This window comes from Vigna umbellata, chromosome 2 (genome assembly GCF_029865625.1).
Source record: "Vigna umbellata cultivar VRB3 chromosome 2, Vumbellata_1.0, whole genome shotgun sequence".
Classification (NCBI taxonomy): Eukaryota; Viridiplantae; Streptophyta; class Magnoliopsida; order Fabales; family Fabaceae; genus Vigna; species Vigna umbellata.
This window is the reverse complement of record NC_142166.1, coordinates 9837272-9858089: the sequence shown is the minus strand read 5'-3', so window position 1 is coordinate 9858089 and position 20818 is coordinate 9837272. Positions and strand designations below refer to the sequence as shown.

Genomic DNA, 20818 nt, shown 5'->3' with positions numbered 1-20818 from the left:
ATTAAATTTTTTATTATTAACAAAATATTTATCACTAATGAATCAATCGGTAACATTTATTAGCAAAACATATCAATAATTATAATGTTTATAGCACACGAATATCATCATTGATAAATTTTATCGTTAAGATGGATGTTAAATTTTTCACTTTGGGCTTTCACCATATCAGTATAAAATCTGTCAACAAATTCGTTAGTAATTCAATTATTTTTAAATTTGTTGATAAATCTTTCAAATAATGGATTATTTTTTTTAATTATGACGATACATTTGTCGATATTTGAATATTTTTGAAAATTTATTGGTAATAATATTTTTTTAAAATTCATCGATAAATCAATCGGTAATTGTATTTTTAAAATTCATGAGTAATTCAATTTTTAAAAAATTTATCGATCAACCGGTTGATAATTTTTTTTGTTAAAAATTCATTTGTAATTTTATTAATATATCCATTAATAAAGTGAGCGTCAATTTTTAGTCAAATTTAAAGAAATATTTGTTATAAATTAATTGAGATGATGAGAAGAATAAGAGAAAAAAGAGAAGAACATTAGTGTAAAATGGACGTATAAAATCACACTATTGATGTCAATTGGTTAAATGAATAGACTTAATTGTCTTTTTGACGTCTGTTAGTCAAAGAACAAATGTCTATTGATGTTCAAATTCATAAAAATTTTAGCGCAAAGATATTTTAAAAGACCCATTAGACATTTGTTGGTCATAGGAACATACGTTAATTACCTATTTGAAGTATGTTGGTCAAAGAAAAGACATCAAATTGTGTTCAAATGCAAAAAGAAAATTGAGTTTGTCTTTTTGACATTTTTTAGTCAAAGAATGTACGTCAATTGGTGTTCAAATTCATAAAAATTGAGTGTGAAGATATTTTAAGAGTGTGAGAAAGAACACTTGCTTCACAATTTTTGTGTGCATTTTGTTCATTGCTGGTTGAACATCTCTGAGGAAGCTTTCGGCAACCACCAAAGGTAATGTTTCTTCCACTTAACACAAATGTCAATTGATTGATGACTTTATGTATGATTTCTTTTTAGTTTAACTGATTGGTTTCGTGCATAAACACCATTTGGAGCACCGTTGAGTTCTCTTTTTTCCCTCTCCAGTCGTGATTGTCTTATCCTCACCCTCACAATAGCACTTGTCTACTCCGTCATCCTTACTATTAGTTTCATTTTTTATTTTTTATGTATATTGGTTATTGCATTTTAATTGGTTGGTGCACTTTTCATTGGTTGTTACTACTTTTAAAATTTTGGAAATTCTTGTGGTGCATTCTTGTATTATATATTGATTTTCCATGGTTTCATTGGTGAAAAATATTGGCCAAAATTTTTAAAAAACAAGCTTATAAATTGACGTCTATTGTAAGAAGAATAGACGTCAATTAACGTATGTTGTAAGAATAATAGACGTCAATTAAAATTTGTTATAAATGCAATATACGTTAATTGATGTTTGCTCAAAAACAACAAGCATCAATTAACATCTCCCGCTATGACGTCAGACATTTCACAGATGTCAAAAGCCTAAAATAACATACCTTAAAAGTTATTTTTGTGTTAGTGGAAGGGGGAGGAGGAGGAGTAGCAGGAAGAGGATGAGGAAGACAAGGCGAAAAAAGTCAGCTCAAAGGTGACATCAATGGCAATGAAGGCCGAGGTGATGACGACAACATTGATGAAGGAGGAAGATGAGAAGGAGGAGGAGAAGGAAAATGAAGGGAAGGAGGGAGAAAAGGCGACAACAGTTAGTCGAAGTTGACACTGGTGGCAACAAAGGCAAAGGTGACAACGACAACACCAATGGAGGAGGAGTTAGAGGAAAATGAGAAACAATAGGGAAAGGAAGTGGAAGACATGCACGTGGAGGAGGAGGATGAAGAGAATGGGGAAGAAGAAGACAAAAAATGGAAGAGGAAGAAGAAAAGATGGAAAAAGAAGTGGAGGAGGAGGAAGAAGAAGAAGAAATAGACCAAATTAGGATATTTATAGACGGATATTGATAATTATTGGTGAATTTTTGTTGTTAAAAATTACTAATAGATTTTGACCATTAGTAATTATCGATAAATTTTTTCTATTCTTCAGTAAATTTTACTAATAAATTACTTGTTATAGGTAAGTCATCGACAATTTTGATTTACCAATAAATTTTGGTGATTATCGACGAATTTTTTCGATAATAAAATTATTTTTTCTTGTAGTACACTATTTTCTTCTTTGATTTCTTAATTGTTTAATAAAGCTTTTTACATCTTAGGTCAAATATACTAAGACGCTCCTTTTTCATTAAATGGGATGTTACTAGAGGTGTCATTTCAACCCCTGGCCCATGGGTTGACCCTAACCCCTTCTAAAATTAAGCCCCAATTTTCTAGCCCCCTTAATAGGGGGCTTTTTAAAAGCCCCAACCCCTAAAGCCCCATATAAAGTGGGCTGGGGTAGGGTTAGGATGGGGCTAGCCCCCAAACTAAATTAATTCACTTTTAATGTTTTTTTAGTTATTTCTTTTATTTACTTTACAAGTTCAATAATTTTCAAAATTTACATGATATTTAATATCTTTTTAATTAAATATAAATGTATAAATATTGATTTTATAAAAACTTATTTAAAATAATTTTTTAATTATAAGTATATTTTAAATATATAATTTTATTATTTTGGAAAGTTAAAAAAGAAAATTATTATTATTATTTTTATTTAAAAGAAAATAAAAAAATTTCAAAAAATAAATTATAAAAGTAACACAGTTGAAAATTCGATTTTTCAATAATCGAATTCTGATATCTATATAAATATTTGAAATATTAATTATGGATAGATTTTAAATTTAAATCTACTGATTGGATAAATTTTTAATATCGGTGTAAAATTTTTATTTTTTATAGTTTGTCATATAAAATTCTTTTGTTGAATGTTTTGTATATATATATATATATATATATATATATACATTAAAAAATTAAACCACAAACTTTGTAAAGTTTAAAATTAATTTCACGTAATAAAAGAACTAACTTTTTAGTGAAAAATCCTTGTTAGGCAAAATTCTTATAAATATCATATATGTCAGTATACAAGATCTAGATGTAATCCTAGTGTTTATAAAATCATATTTTTTTCTAACCTTTTAGATTAAATTACTATTTTAAAATCATGCTTATCTTTATTCAACAAAGATCGTTTTTATTAAATTATTTATCATAATTGAGCCGATTGTAATAAACAATAATTAAATAATAGATACAATATTTTTAAATAAATATAATGTTATAATTTATAATACTAAAATTCAAATTATTATTGTATTTAATTATTAACATATAAAATAAATAAAAATTATAATAATTATAATAATAAATAAATTACATCAATGTCTCTTAATAAGAAACTAATAAAAAAGACAAATAAATATAATATAAAATATATGAAAAAGACATAAAAATATATAAATTGATGTAAATGACTAAATAATACGTTTCATAAAAATTTGTAAATAATAAATATTAATTTTATTAAATTTGGAAAATTAAAAAAGTTATTAAGTCAAAATTTTAACATGTTCACACCAATTAAAAATAATGTAATTTTGATCACAAATCTTAATCGAATGATATTGATTTAAACTAGTGACAAAATAGATTACCATCAATAAATAAATTCGTTAGTCCATCAAAATTTTACATATTAAATTAAATTTTTTAACTTTTAAACCTATTTTATGTGGATATCTCTGAATCGTCAAATTTACAAACCAAAATTAAGATGAAAAAATTATCAAAATAAAATTTGAAAATTAAGAAATAATTGTATAAAAGCATTATTATTAAACTAATTAATATAGAAACAGTTATGAAGTAGAAAATTAATTTTATTGGTAAAAAAATATAATTATACATGAATCAATTATGGTTATAAGTTATTACTAACAAAGATAAAATGAAAGCTGGATAAAAAATACATATGATTTGTGATTACTTGTATGATGATATTATGTTTCTAGACGTTAAATTTTGTAAAAAGGAAAGCCCATGGGCTGGCCCTGGCCTATAGGGCTTTGGGGGTTTTTAGCCTTGTGGGCTTTTTTAGTAAAGAGTTTTTTTGGCCCTATGGGCTTTTTTGGCCCCAACCCACATGGACTAGGGCCAAATCTTATTAAAGGGGCTCATTTGACAGCTCTAGATGTTACCAAGCATAAAAAGTGACTAGTCTAGGTTGATTGATCTATAAAATTTCATCTTATTTATTAAAATATCATTCCACATTTTTACATCAAAGTTTTTGCCAATGGACATAGAATTATTGTAACATATATTATACATTTTGCATGAGTTATAATTATATAGTAACAAGTAACCTTTAGAAGAAGAATTTGAATATAATTCTCAAGGATTTTTCTCACTAATCACTAGATCGTGTGAAAAACATAATTTGATGATAAAAGACAACACAAGTTTATACTACTTTACCCACAACTCTTTTAGTTATATTTCACTCTTCCTCAAGTCAAAACTTAAAGATTTCAATAACTAAAACTTGATTACAAATGAGTATAAAAATCAATTTTGGTTGGATTAGATACACAAATCACTCTTACTTATTCCTCTGTAATCTCCTCTTGGATTAAGAATTAAAGTATATTAATTGTCATTCAAGCTAAAAAAAGGGATAGTTTGATCTGATGAGAGAATAAACACTTAACTTCCTATAAGATGATAAACTTCATAGCATGAAGAAGTTAGAAATCTATCACATCCTACAAAAAAACACACAATTTTCAAAAGAGAAATAATATATAATATCATTATTGTTCTATACTTTTATCGTTTAGCTTCTCGGTCTTTATATAAATATTGAAATATGATCACTGTGCTTGAGAAAAATTCTCAAGATATTTTCTCTAAGTTCATGATAACATAGTCATGTATTTGTACAAAGATATTTGGTATTGCATTTGTTGGTAAGAGTAGAATCGTCATACAAAAGGTTTAGATTTCTTGAAGCTGAGTAGATAGTAACTTTGTGATGACTGTATGGATAACGGCCAGAATAGGAATTTTATGTTTTGTATTAGCCCTTTTATTGGTCACATTTGTATCTTTCTATGTTTTATAGTTAGACACTTTTTCTTACATTAATTTTATTAGTTAATTAAATGACTTATGAGCTGAATTAGTGGATGAGCCAAATAGTTTTGGTCTCTGATACAAAGACTTGTGATAACTTTTGTTCACATGAGTGAATTTTAATTATTGAAAGAAACAAATGATTCTTACTCCTTCCTCTTATTCCATGCTTTTTTCTTCGATCCTTGGAGTTTCCTACCAGGATTTTTGGCATCTTATGTAGGCCCAATTGGAGGTTCAATTAAGGCCAATGCCAATCCCCTTCTATCTCTACAAAATTAGACGATTATTATAACATATCTACATTTTTTACAAGACTAAGAAGAAAGAAAAAAAATTCTACTATTCTATTCTCTAAAGTAGTGATGTTCTTTTTCAAGGCTTCATCTTCTTTTATCCTCTTAGCCATGGTCTTTGTTAAGAGCCTAATGTTTGGTTTCATAAAGGTCCTCCATCATAGGGATGAGAATAGTAGGAAATAAAGAAGCAAGTAGAAACATGAAGTCCATCAATCCTATTATAGAAGCTTCAATTTTCAACTAGGATGCGATAAAGTCAAGCAGGGAAAGTCAAAGAAAAACAAAAATTTTATAACAAAACCCAATACGTCCCAAGTTTGTTTTGATCAATTACTTACAATACAGTGTAAAATGTATTTTATAAACCTTTTAGACCAGCAATAAGTATTTCTCATATTCGATACTTTGCGTTCTCATAACTTCTTATATGAAGCAAAAATCTTGGACAAAAGACATTGACATGTACTTTTAATCATTCATAAATATGTGTTGAATCTTTTAATGTTTATTATTTGTATGCTCAAGATGATCGCTTCTTCATTCTTTCAAGAGGACGCTTACTGAAAATTATTTTCATTTATGCATGGTCCTTGAATAGATGACTTAACTAGACTAAGATGAAGATAAATTGGGTTTAAAACATTTTTCCAAAAAATAAAATTCTTTCTTTTACCACAATAAAATCATTAAATAATAACTAAATTTAAAAACAAAAATAATTAATCATTATATTAACTAAATTATATATCATTTTATAAACTAAAATTATTGATATATAATATAGTCTCTATTATTAATAAAAAAATTATAATTGATTTAGAAATTGCAAGTTAATTCTATTGATTCTAAATTATTCTCTCCTTTTAAACAAACAAACACATACTTTATTATTATAAAAAAAATCAATTAATTCAACTTTCATGTTGAAAAAGCCAACGAAAGCAAGAAAGTGCAACTAAGACTTAAGGTGGGAAAAAAAACACTTCTTTACTTTCGGTGGTTCTTTTATGGCCCATTCTTTGAGAAAAATAATAAATGGACGAAGACCAGCTTCAACCAGATCTGTGTCGGAATCTGGTATTTATCGTGCGTTGTGAGCGCCTTATCCTACTCAGAAGACAGAACACAGTACTAAATAAAGAACGGAAAAGACACAGTTAACTAGTATAAAACTATTTTACCATCCTTAAATTCCAAGAATTCATCCATCAATTACTTGCTTTCATTTATTACCATTCTCATCATGTTGCCAACCTTTTGAAGATTCACCTGGTAGCCTAGTGATTACCCAATATTACGTAAATATCTGGTTTTTTCGCTTCATTTTACATAAACTTTTCGTGAGTCTTTTGCAGAAACACAAATGGATTCCAATGCCACCCAACAAAAAGTAAAGAGAAATATTCGTATAAATCCTTTTGGAAATTGGTCTAATTAAAATATTGATCAGCAAGCTGGGACCAACGGTTTGTGAGTGTTATGGCCATTACCATAGTTATCAACAAAATCAAAGGGCAAATATATAACCAAGAGTAGAACAAAATGCCAAGAACCATGGAAGAATTCTTCATCTCAATGTGTTAGAATCGCCTATTCACACAAAGCGAAACCAAACAGAAGCATACCATGCAGTTACTTTACAAACAGGAAAAAAAAAACTCTGAAAAGTTCAAATTATGAGGATATATTTTCCTTCAAGTTACTTCGATTCACTCTTGTTAAGATTAAAATGATCAAAGTTAAAAAAACCCTAGTTCTAAGAATAATAATTAATACACAGTGACCACATAAGCCCTAGAATCTAAGTGTGATCTCACTCCCAGTGCTGTCTTCCCCTTCTTGATCTCTCAGTGCAGCCAAACCTCTCTTCTCTCCACTTCCTTTCCAGCTACCACTCTCCGACTTCCCATCCTCGATGCTCTCAGATCGGTCGCCACCGCTCCGAACATCTGATTCTGGAGAGCTTTGGGTGTGTGGTGCTGTCTTGTACATGTGAAAATGGTGGTGGAGAGTGTGGTCGTGTGGTGGTGGCAACGGCAGTGACGGAGCTGAGTTGTAGAACTCTTGAGACATCGGGGTGGCTGCACAGTAGTGTTGCGGTGGCACGTGTGAGGTGGGATGTGGGCTGTAGAAGCTGGTGCCATCGGAGTGTGCGGCAGCAGTGGCATATTCCGGTGGCACCCAAATTCCTCCAAGGACTACAAGTTGTGGTGTTGGTGCTCCTGCATGTAGGCTTGGGCTGGGTCTTCTAGTGTGAAGCCTATATTTCTGTGACAAATTTCATCATGAAAATTGAGAAAGTGCCGTAAAACAGACAAAGGAACCATAAAAAGAAGAAAACAAAAGAAACAAGTTGGTTTCCAAGTGTATTGTGCAGAGTGATATATACTAAGTGTCAGTGAAACAGTGATAATTATCACAGTACAAAAACAAAGTGGATCTTTCATTCCTGTCTATAGAAGTACCTGGAGATGGCTTTTAACTTCATCATTGGTCAAACCGTCAACCTTCATCAACTCCCTAATCTGTTTTGGGGTGGCCACTGTAAAGTGACAGAAAACAAAAAGGAAGAAAAAACACTTATGAGTGATTGCTGCAATGATTATAATTCGATTGCAGTAATGATTAAAATCATAATTATGCATATGATTATATAGTTATATATATTGATAGTTTTCTTTTTATCTTTTTTAAGCACTTGATATAAATAAAACAGATGAAATTTAAAATGAAAGGAACAAATAAAATGAAAAAAAAAGTGATATTTCAGTAGAGCAGAGAAATAAACTAATTTATCATACCTTGAGATCCACCAAGCATTTGAAGAGCATTAACAAATCGACGGTGCAAGTCCGGTGACCAACACCTTCTTGCTTTCCGGCCAGTAGTGTTAGTTGTGGTGGTTGTAGTGTTAGTTGTTTGTGCCTCGGTTGCAATTGCAGCAACTTTTCCCTGATCAACAATCCCTTCAAAACTCCCACCTTTGCCTGAATTCTCCCTTTTAGAACATTTCTCTGTCTCTTCACATTTCTTCACCTCCATTTCACTCTCAGAACAGGCAAGGCCTAACTCAGGAAGATCCCCTATTCCTTGGCATGAGTTTCTTTCTTTTGAGAATGGTAAAAAGGCTCCTCCATTCCTATGTTCTAGGGCTAGCCTAGGGCTCACGCTAAACCCTGTATCAGCACTTTCTTTTGGTGATGTAATTGTGGATTTTGGTTTGGTTCCTTCGCTTGCCTGGCTCCATAGCTGAGCTGATGTCATCCAACTCGCCTTGTCTGATATGTTTGATGCCTTCTCAGTGCTTTCTTGAGAATTTGGATGCTTTATGGGTATGAATTCTTCCAGAATTGGCCTTGTACCTTGGTTTGATCTGAAGTTCTGTAGCTGCTGCCTTGAAGCATCTACAGCTACGCAAAAAGTAGAAGAAAAATTAAGATTTTTGTTTGGCATTTCAAACGATAAAACTATAGACTAAAGGTTGTGTATTCTAATAAATACAAAATAATAAGAGAAATTATATGATACCCTAGAAATTTAAAGGTACTACAACTACATATTGAGAAATTATCTCTTCTTTTTTTCTCATGGTGTGGGTTGAATTCGTTTAATTACTGCCCCCAAAAAAAACCTATACCCTAGCAATAAGAAAAATAATAAAGAAAATATCTGTTTCTCACTTTTATACCAGAAAGCAAAAGCAAAAGAAGAAAACTACTAGAAAGAGAGGAGGAGGTGGAAAAAAATGGAAGACCTAAATATTAAAGGCAGCATTCGTAAGATGAGAAGAAAAGAAATGAATATATTAATTTGTATAATATTTTCATCATGGGGTGGTTATGAAAGAAACATCAGGGTTTAGGACATTGTGTGTTTTAATTGGTTGATTGGAATTTTGTAAGAGTGAATGATGTTTGGTTTTATCTGTGTGGTAAAAGATGGTGATTGGTTGAGAGGTGTACCGTTGGTGAGGAGTTGCATGCAGAGAGGAAGCTCGCGCTTGAAGGCATCAATCTTGAGACGTTCTTCCTCTAAGCGAGAAAGAAAGTCTTCGAGCTTGTAGGTCTGATCAGTTTGGTCTGCAAAGGATTTCAGCAGTGTGGAATAGGTGTAGGGCTTGTACTCCATGCTAAGTTCTGCTTGAGATGCCATCTTTTCACGTGTGACTAAGGATAACGAATGACAAAAACTGTTTAGAAGGAAGTGTTCATGACAAAACTGCAGGAAGTAGGAACAAACAAGAGGAAAAGAGGGTGTTTGGCCTCTTCCTTTCTAGGGCAAGTGGGGGAGAGAGACAGAGAGAGAGAGAGAGAGATAGAGAGAGAGATAGAGAGAGAGAAAAGGAATGTTATGTTGTTTGTGAACACAAGAAGGATCGAGGGGGGATCGTCTTCTTTTTAGGAGTGAGTTCAATGGAATAAAGCAGGGTTTAGGAGAGAGAAACAAAAGAAGAAAAAGTAAGAGATAAAGAAGAAGGATCTTACTAACATCCTTAAAAATAATAATAAAGAATGAGAGAAGTGATGTGAGAGAAGGAATCAGAGAATCTGACAACAGAGAGTCTTGTGCTAAGAGCCTGGTTTTAGCACAAGTTTGAGTGTTATTGCATTGATTCAACATCAACAGAAACATTATTCTTCTTGTTACTCGTATTTGTTCCACTTTATACTCCATATTCTTTCTTTCTATCCTCATCTACCTCCCTAAATTTATCTTTCTATTAATGTTTATTTTATCACACTTTCTATTCATCAATTACCCTAAAGAGAAGCTAGGTATGTGAATACACCTTCTTCGTAAAGATTTCTAATTTTAAATGAAAAAATAACGTAAAAATAATAAGTAAATGTGTTTATTAAATGATACGGGGTTGATAAGTTGATAAGTGATCCGTTGTATTAAATGTGGACTTAACAATATTAATGTGGTAGATCTAACTCTTACACATTCATTCTCTTTAGGACTTGGTTCGAGGATGACTTCTATCGTAAATATTTAAACATGTATTTTCACATGTGGCCAAAAGAAATGTTCATACAGAAGTTATATGGTTTTAAAGACTGATGGGTGCATGGAAGTTCCACATCGACTAGAGATAAGGTTAAATTATAATACATAAGTGAGATGCAAACTTCACCTTACAAGCCGGTTTTGTAGAGTTGAATTAGGCTTAAACCTACTTTCTAATAGCATGAATGAAAATATAGAGAAAAGAGAAATAACACATCTCATTTGAACTCAATACAAGAGAAACTTAAGTCACTACAAAGAGAGTTACTACAAGAGTTTCAAGAAAGAACAAAAGAGTTCAAGAAAGAAAAAAAATAAAGAACAAAGAGCTAACAAAACACTTTCAAGAATATAGAGGAAGATATACAAGAAAATGAACAAGAAGTTTGAACAACACATTAGAAAAATAAATAACTCTTGTAATCTCTTTATAAATAAAAATATAAATAAGATAGTTTCAATGCTTTATAATAGAAATAAAGGACAAGTAGTTTGGTTACAAGGATACCAAGGACTGACAACTTAGGAGAACCAACCAAATATTGTCTTTCAAATTTCTCAAACATATGCCTATATAATCATGTAAGAACTTCACTGTAACAACTTGCAAGAAATGAATACACGAGTCTTGAGCTTTTTTCTCCTTTTGTAACTTTAAGAGATAAGTCCTTAATCTTATAATCTTAAATTTTTAAATTCATGGTGATTTTTCTTTACATTTATCTTTTTTAGGAAAATAATATGTTCTTCCTCTTCATTCCCTTCCATATTTGTGATTTCTTTTTCATTTTTTGTTCCAAAGAATCAAACCTTGACACTTGTATAACTTTGGTTAAACTCGTGTGCAGTGGCAAGATTCTAAGAGCTTGTGCGATTGTTTTCAATTCCAAATATATCATGTATTATATCGAGAATACTTTTCATCTTTATCTTGAATTGATTTGTTCTTGAGTTCTTAAACTCATACTCCAATGCTGAGAGAAACATAAGATCATCTAAGGTGTGAAAAGCCATTTACAGGTAAACTTGAATGGATTTGGGGCAGAGTGATTGAATGAATTTGAGAGGATTTGAAGGTAAACTTTTTGTTGTTTATTTGAGTGGATTTGAAGGTAAGTGAGAATGGATTTGGAAGTAAAGTTTGTGAGAATTAGTTTAGGATTTGATTGATGTGACAGATTAAAAAAATTTACTTCCAAATCCACTCTCACTTATCTCCAAATTCACTCAAATAAACAATAAAAATTTACCTTCAAATCCTCTCAAATCCATTCAATCATTCTCTCTCAAATTCATTCAAGTGAACAAAGTGTAAAGGAGTAATCCTTCAAGAGGCCTCAAATGATCAATTAGTGTTGTTCTTAATACCTTTTCACAAGTTTATACCAATTTATTTTTGTGTGTTAAACCCATTTGATGAGTTCTTAAATGTTGTTTGGTTATAAGTAATTTTTTTATTGATCCTACCTTTCTAAGTTCATGAATTGAATCTTACCAATCCAAGAAGGATAACTAGGGGCATGATGTTTACATAAATATTTTTTTTCCTTGTATTTTGTTGACTTCCTAAAATGTAACTTGTTCTTTATTTTTCTAAAATAAATTCAAATAGTATATTGTATTATTATCAAGCAAAAAGAGTTAGACTACTAAAATATTGCAAGCCAGAAAAACTACAAGAAAATATCATATTATTAACAAAAAAAATTATTGATAAAATAATATTTACAAACAAATTTTATTTATAGAATAAAATTCATTTGTAAAATATAATTTACAAACGAATTTTATTAACAGATTTAAGATTTTAATTATCAACGAAAATATCGGTTGACAATGAAATCTTTAATCATGTTATGGTAAAATTTGTTGGCAAATTCATGGACAATCACTTTTTTTTAATGTGTTGGTAAATTTGTCAGTAATTGAATTTATAGAAAATCTATTGATAAATTTGCTAGTAATTGTAATTTTTAAAAATAGTTGGTAAATCCATTAGAAAATGAATTTTTTAAAATCTATCCATAATTTCATTAGTTAATATGTCTATAAAATGGACAATTTTTCCACCAACGAAATATTTATGATAAAATAAATGAAGATAGATGAGAGAAAAGAGAAGAAAAAAATAGAAAATGAAAGTCAAGAAAAGAGAGGAAGAGGAGGAGGTAATAGTTGTAATGATTGAGGAGAAAGAGGAATAAGAGAATGAAGAATAGAAGAAGGAGGATGAGGGACAAGAAGGAGGGAGAGGAGAAGGAGAAAGAGTAGAAGAAAGGAAAAGGAGAAAGAGTAGAAGAAAGGAAAAGGAGAAAGAGGAGGAGAAGAAGAAGGAGAAAATGAGGAGTCAAAGGTGTTGGATGTAGTGGTGAAGGTAACGACGAAGGAAGAGGAAAAGGAGGAGAAAATGAAAGAAAAAGAAAGAGAGGAAGAAAAAGAAAAAGAAAACCAAATCGTGATATTTGTCATGAATTTTATTATATAAAAAAATTGTTGGCAATTTTTGACGATGTTTATTGAAGATAATTATTAATAAATTTTTTGTCATCGATAATTATCGACTTCGTGATAAAATTTATTGACGAGTATTTTGTTGACGAATTTTTGATTGTCGACTGTTTGACTTTAGCAATAAATTTATGATTATCAATACATTTTGTTTATCATTAAATCTGATTTGTGGTGAATGGAAAATGTAATAACTACTTAAGCCAAACAAAGACCAATGCGAGTTTTGATCATGGAAGATATTAGACGAAGAAGAAGTGTGCTAAAGGTGCAATACGTAATACTAGCATGAAAAATATGATAAAAAAACATAAGATAAGATGTATGGAGCTCATTCTAGTCATTTTGAGATCAAAACATCTAAAAGATCATAATTTAAATCAATTATCAGATCTCTCACACACACACACACATATATATATATATATATATATATATATATATATATATATATATATATATTAAATCTCTAATATTCTTATACAAATTGGGGGATTTTTAAAATTGAAACAAAGAGATTGAAAATGAAAACAATTGAAAATGAAAGGTCAACCGTATTAATTAAATTCGTCTTATCATAGTTCTCTATATTTAAATCTAAATTTGACTAATTAAACAAATGCCATTGAACCATAAATATGAATAAAGTTAAAATATTATTTAACATAATCTATTAAATTATCATTTCTAATTTGATATTTAATATTAAAAACACAAATTAATATCACATAATGCAAAATTGAAATTGAGGAAAGAAGAAGCAGCTCATAATATAGAGGTTTAATTGCTTCCTTTGTCCCCAGTTTGGTTGAATTGTGTCAAATTCATCCTCATTTTTAAAAAAGTTTCATTGTCGTCCTCACGTGGTGTAAAAGTGTCAATTGAATCCAAACATAGAAAAAATTTGTGTCAATGTAGTCATCTCCGTTAAATACACACTAACGGTGTTAAGTGGCTGATTATTTGGCACTAGAGAATTAAAACGTGGCAAATAAGTCACAGTAGTGGTAATGACGTGTCAATGACGTGTCAATGAAATAGGTTATTGAATTGGGGAAATTAAAAGTATTTGTGAACGAAAACTAATTACGGCATTTGAGATATTTGAGATAGAGTGTTTCTGAGTTGAGGAAGGGTGAAAAATCGCAATTGCGGCTTTTGAAAGCAGAACGCGTTTGGTGAAAAACCTTTTTCTATCTAACAAGATCTCCCTCAACCTGAGTAACAATTTCGGCCGCAGCTATGCAAGATCATCATTCACCTGTATCAAACCGAATAAACAGACCAAATAACAGATTCCATGCCAATACACTCAAAGCTTGTCCTTTGGAATAAGCCATTTTATCCTCTGCTATATCCAACACATTAAAACAAGGGTGAAAAATTGACATTTCAAACTGCATCATTAGTTCAACATCCTCATGTTCATTGACTTCAACACCAAGCACCAAAAATTTTGTCATACTCAGCCTGTAACACAACCTATCAGATTAGCCCATTCCCTCAACGTTTCTATGATACAACATTCATCAGATTAATTCAAAAAAAAAAGGGGCCACCACTGTTTCGGACACAACACACATCTATCGTTCTTAATCTCAGAAGTCGAAACACCAAACTAATCAATAAATGAAAAAAGGGAATGAGAAAAGGAGAGTGACGGCGCCGGTGAGGAAGCGGGCTCCGGCGAGGGCAGCGGGTTCCATCGCCGGCACGACCCTGGTTCGTGGTCCGAAAGGTGGCGACTGGGCGCGGAGGCTATGGCAGAAGAGGAGATCGGACAGAGCGGCCCTTGGCGGCCTCGGAGGCTCGCGGCGGCCGACTTCGGTGGAGGTAGTGGCGGTTGTAGGGTGCAAGGCGAGTTCTTCCCGCGCGCGAAGAGGAAGGGGGAATGAGTTGGCGACGACTTGGACGGCGACACGCAGCGGCCGGTCTGGCGGAGGCGGCAGTGTGCGCGGAGATGACGCGGTGGCCGGTCTCGGTTGGGAAAGGGAGATTTGAGTTTTGTGCGTGGTTGTCGAGTGAGTAAGAAGAATAAGAGAAAGTGGGGGTTTCTGTTTTGTGTTGGAGAAGAGGAGATGAATTTGGGGAGGAAAGGGGAAACTGTGACTCATTTGCCACGTTTTAATTCTCTAGTGCCAAATAATCAGCCACTTAACACCGTTAGTGTGTATTTAACGGAGATGACTATATTGACACAAATTTTTTCTATGTTTGGATTCAATTGACACTTTTACACCAGGTAAGGACGACAATGAAACTTTTTTAAAAATGAGGATGAATTTGACACAATTCAACCAAACTGGGGACAAAGGAAGCAATTAAACCTAATATAAAATTATCGGTGCATAACTCACTTCAAATTATATTTTCTTGATTTGTGAATTGAACTTCAACGATTTATTCTCCATAGATAAAAAATGAAAAACAATAGGACAATTTGGAAATTAAGGGAAAAGAAGAAGAGACAATTCTAAAACTAAAAAACTAAACAATAAAAAAACTAAACCAATGAATATTGTCCCCATATTAGAACTTAGTTAATCTATATACAAACTCTTTAATCAGTTCCAAGAGTTGGTTTAGTTATGATCTCTAATTAAGTTCATAAACTGAATTAAAAAATGTAACCTAAAACTAAGAAAAGCATAAATTGGTTGTTTTTACGTTGGTGTTGGCTTCATAGCCAGTTGTGTAAAGAAAGGTAGCAGTAGAAGAGGATTCTCCATTGTTGTTCCTTTACCACTCTTTTAGAGGCTCGTGCGTTGTGTTCCCTTAATCTACAGTCATAGAATTGGAGCTAAGATATTCCTTGCTTGTGTGGAAATATTATATTCTATTTTAGAATTAAATATTCCACTTTTTCTCTTTCAATGCAACGAAATTGAGGACAATTATGCAACTTTTGGACTGGGAGAAAGTTGGAAGGTGGATTGATACTAAAACTTACTTTGAATATAATATATATATGTGCTTTCTCTCTTTATTCAATTATGTATAATTGATGGTATATGCTCTCCCATCTCAAAGTGGTGGCTATTAAATAATCATGGCAGAATCATTAATAACACCAATTTGTATACCTTGGTAAGGACACCCATAAGTACAACCTTGCCCTACACATGCCCAACACCCTTTTCTACCCTATCAAACCATTTTAAACCATAACAACTAAATTACAGATTGAATTTACTTTTCTTTTCTTTATAAATTTTTTTAAATATTTTCTGTATTTAGTTTAAAGCTCTAATCTCAAGCTTTAACTTTAAAGTATTTTTAAGTCAAGTAAAAAGTTCTAAAGTAAAAAAAAAGCTTGTGTGGAGGGATCTGTGTCTTGCATGCGGATTAATTAGAAGAGTGTAACTGGGATGAAAAACAGTGGAAAGTAGGAGATTGCAGAAAACGAAAGTTTTAAAAAATATAGTATTTCTTTTTATCCTTTTATACCCAAATAGTATACCATCTCAAATAATTGTTGATGTTAAATAATAATATATAAATAATATGATATACTATATCACTTGTTAAATATCTATATTAACTAAAAATAAGATTAATAATATATAATTAAGTGTAAATTTCACTTTATTTATTAGTTTTGTAAAGTTTAGAATTTATTAACATGTATCAAACATGAATTAGAATTAATCTTAACAAAATTGATTTTATGATGTTATCGAAGAGTTTGTTATTTGTTAGATTTATTGTATCATTTGTTATTGAATTATTTATTATTGTCTAATTTTATGTTCAAAATGTATATGTCATAACATAAAAGGTAAAAGAGTGTTAGGTATCTTATATTGACTAATAAAGTGAATTTATAAAATATAAATGACACTAAACCTTACAAGTTAAATAAAATTGAATTAAACTTCAAATTCATTTTTTTAAGAGTTTGATTTTATGATCTATTGGAACCGAATATTTAACATGAATGTAGGTTTATTTTTCCTTCTCAAACTTAATCTAAAATTTTATTTATTCAAAATTGAAGGAAAGAAAATTTATATTGATTTTTAAATCTCACCCAAATGTATTGCTCAATTTGTTGGAAAAGCGTCAATCAAGTTATTTACTATAGCAGTTTTAGCTAAGAAATTGCAAATTACCTATGATTGCTAAAAAGTTTGCAACGCCTTTTATTAAGCACTACCTAAATTTACCACTTACCCTAGTTTAAAAAAAGCATAGCAATTTTATTTTTAAATATAAATTTTTTAAAAAAATCAGTAGGTGATGTTATCTACATCTTACGCGAAACTTATATTCACGTCATCCTTTCCATACAACTTCACCTCAAGATATATTTTCTAAATTTTCTATTAATTTTTCAATTTTAGTGCTTATTTATTTATTAATTAGGAAGCTTTAGTTTATTTTTTAATTTTTTTTGTTTTTGCTTCTTTTGGACAGAATGATTTTGAGGTAGAGTATGAGACTCATGAATCGAGTTGTTATCTTAAGGTGAACAGCTTCAACTTCTTAAGAGAAATAAATGATAGATTCACTTGTAGAATTATTTTTTAGGGTTAAATATATTTTTAGTCCCTAAACTATTGGCCGTTTCTGGTTTTCGTCCCTCTTCCAAAGTAAGGTACAATTTGGTCCTCATTCTTTAGAAAAATGTTCGTTTTAGTCCTCAAAATTTTGTTTTTAGTTCTCGTTTTAGTCCTCAAAACGTTCGTTTTTTCGACTAAAACGAACATTTTTTAAAGATTGAGGACTAAATTGTACCTTACTTTGGAAGAGGGACGAAAACCAGAAACGGTCAATAGTTTAGGGACTAAAAACATATTTAACCCTATTTTTTATGCTGATAAGAATATTTAGATAGTCATTGTATGATAGTATAACTGATAAAAAGGAATTCCTTGTGATCGTACACGGTGCTTATAAGCTTCTTGCACTTAGATAAACTAATATATTTTGTTAATTGAAATCTTTCTATGGACAATCGATTATTATATCAAATCAATATATCTTAATTGTTTGTATAAAAATATTTTTTAAAATATCATTAACTCTAATATCTTGAGAACTCTCTTAGAGTTTATTGGGACTTGAGTCAGGAGAATTTCCAGACGAGTGGATACATTTATTTTATAAAATTTAAAAGTATTAACCATGTTTAACATTTGTAGATAAGTTAGCATTACTAAAGTATGCAAAATAAATTACTGTTTAAAAGTTTTACTTTTACAATTTTTAATCTCTAAATTTAATTTACATTTCCTTTAAAAAAATAATAATATATAATTAAGTTTATGAATTCCTATAGAGTTCCTAATGAATAATAATTTATAGTTTAATAATATTAAGTCACTAATAGATAAAAAATTGTTTAAAATAAAGGTTAAATATATTTTTAATTCTTAAACTACACGAAATAATAATACATCAATGTCTAAAACTTTGATACATTTTTATTTTAAACTTAAAAAATAAATTGACATAATAATTTTAACCCAACATTTTTTGTTTTATTTTACGAATTAAATGTCAAATTGTATAAACAACTCAAATGTCACATCAAACGTTGTTTGACATGTCAACAAAATTTAATGCAATTTCATCAAAATAATTATAAATTCATTTCTAAAGTTCAAGAACTAAATTTGATCAAAGTTAAAACATGAACTAATTTCAATAAAGTTTACTATTTTAGATTGCTACTGAACACAAATAATGTCTTGCAAATAACATAAACAATCTCATGATAGAAGCTAGGTGAGTCATTCACGATCAAAGTATGGTGTTTGGGTTGCTATAAAAGTAGAAAAAGTTATCCCTTGACTATAAGTTAAAGTTATGAGTTTTGGTCTAATGGTAAGTACTTGATCCAATAATTGGTATTAAAACCACGGTCATGAGTTCCATTCAAATTGGATCAATTATTGAGGGAGGAGGTTATATATTGTTGGTAATATTAATTGTGATGACGTTTGTTATGCTCTTAAGTACAAATAGTTGTATCTTGACTATAAGTTATAACTTTTTGTCTAATGGTAAATACTCAATCCAACTCAATGTTCTTGCTCACAAATTAAGGCTTAATGATTTCTTAAGATTACGATATCATTGTTATTATTTTGCACGTGGTCAATTACTTTTCTTCTTTGTAAGATCTTCTATATATAGAGATTAGAATAAAAGATTAGAACTTTAGACACATTCTTCAAGAGATCCTTGATATCTTTAATGATGACACTTATGTTTGATATCATGTTATAAGAAAAGAGGTGATGAACATTCTTTGCATATATATAAAATAAGTATTTATGTATATTTAACTAAAGAATAAAAATGCTTCAAATTACATGTGTATGTCTCTTATCCAAGAAAAACTTAGTAGATGAATATATATAGAGAAGATGGGGTGGGTCTATTGAGATTTAATGTTTATAAAATCATGTTTTTATATTTTGTTGTAAAACACTTAATTAAAATCAAATATGACCTATTAAAGATTACTTTAACAAAATCTAATACCTATGTTTGTGTTTGATTTTGAAGTTTTCTCTATAATATAACTTTTTCAAAGAAATGACTAGCTTTTAAAACTTGTCAAACCTAACTATATTTTTTCTGGATTGACATGTCCCAAAAGTTAAAAGTGGTTCTCATTCATAACCATATAATGCAATAGTTAACATGAATAGAAAAACAAAACTAGAATATATATTTAGAGTAGATGGGATTTAACACAATTCACTAGTACAAAAACACCGTATAACGTTGGTGTTTTCTGGCCTTTCCGGTCCAATTCGAGGTCGACATCATATTGGGAGACATTAAAATTATCGTCGAATTTTGTCAATATTTGACGTTAATCAATTTTTTTTTCTTTTTTTTAATTAATTGTGATCCTTTTTTACAACTCTACAAAACCTGAAAAACAGAAAAACAACAAATTTCATCTTTTGGTATTTTATAAAGTATGAACTATGAACAAGCAGTATAGTATCAATAACAAACAACAATAACAAACAAAAAACAAGTTCAATCAAACAACAACAACAAATAGGTTCAACCAAACACCAACAACAAATAAGTTCAACAAAAAAAAACAAGCAAGTTCAACAAATAAGTTTTTCAAAACGAAAACGAAAACTAACCTTCAAAAGGTGAGTTCGTCAAAATAAAGTGTTGCTACCAGTTTGAGAGAAAGTAGGATGTGCCTATGAAGGACAAGAACACGAAAATGATCGGTCAAAACAAACGAAATCATACCTAAAGTAGTTCATTAACATGCATTTGTAACAAATGAAAGTTAGATTACATGTGATGGTCGTCAAACTTCGTTTCAGAAAAGTTTCAGCAGAGAAGAGGGTATCGCGCGTTAAGATAAAGTGAATGAATTTTCAATCTCCCGCTCAATTTTTTTATTGAATTCACTAACCTTTTAACGTCTAAAGTTGGGCATTCGACGTTTTATATCCTTTTGACATTTAATTCTACCGAAATTCGACGTCATACGTAAATACATTTTCACCTTCGCGCCAAGCATTTTTGAAAAATTTACCCAATATAACAAATCGACGTTGAATTACAATTCTAATCAACGTCTAATAATTGCATTTATTTACAAAAATGCCACCGGTTAACTTTGGCTATTCAGTGGTTGGATGTTGAACGCGTGATGTTATACACTGTTTTTACACTAGTGATTTGTATAATTTTTGTTAACTTTATAATTTATTTTTTATCAAAACTACATTTTCTATTATGTATCAAAGCTTATTATAACAAAATTTATAAGATTTATCGTGTCACCCAATATTAAAATCGTTTTTAAGTCATTTAGAAGTATCTAACTTTTTCAATTATTGACGACAAAAAAAGT

General features: G+C 30.2%; 1 protein-coding gene across 2 annotated transcripts; it reads right to left on the bottom strand.

Annotated features, from left to right (window-relative positions):
• Positions 1-6999: 6999 nt before the first annotated feature.
• Positions 7000-9815, bottom strand: LOC124830208 (myb family transcription factor EFM-like). 2 transcript variants are annotated; one of them, XM_047303870.2, is made up of 4 exons: positions 9417-9815; positions 8256-8864; positions 7920-7996; positions 7000-7722 (listed from the first exon to the last, which is right to left on the bottom strand). In XM_047303870.2, exons 1-4 carry the CDS (start codon positions 9604-9606, stop codon positions 7249-7251), a joined length of 1350 nt encoding a protein of 449 aa, XP_047159826.1. In that variant the 5' UTR covers positions 9607-9815; the 3' UTR covers positions 7000-7248. The 2 variants fall into 2 exon arrangements, with proteins under 2 accessions (XP_047159826.1, XP_087962447.1); XM_088106321.1 differs by having other exon boundaries at positions 8256-8858.
• Positions 9816-20818: the final 11003 nt, after the last annotated feature.

What these genes read in the sequence shown, in the direction of transcription:
- LOC124830208 (XM_047303870.2), bottom strand. Translation starts at nt 9,606, where the DNA reads ATGGCATCTCAAGCAGAACTTAGCATGGAGTACAAGCCCTACACCTAT. An exon ending in AATGCTTGGTGGATCTCAAG is followed by an intron (nt 7,997 to 8,255) that starts GTATGATAAATT and finishes GTCACTTTACAG; the next exon opens with TGGCCACCCCAAAACAGATT. An exon ending in AAGTTAAAAGCCATCTCCAG is followed by an intron (nt 7,723 to 7,919) that starts GTACTTCTATAG and finishes AATTTGTCACAG; the next exon opens with AAATATAGGCTTCACACTAG.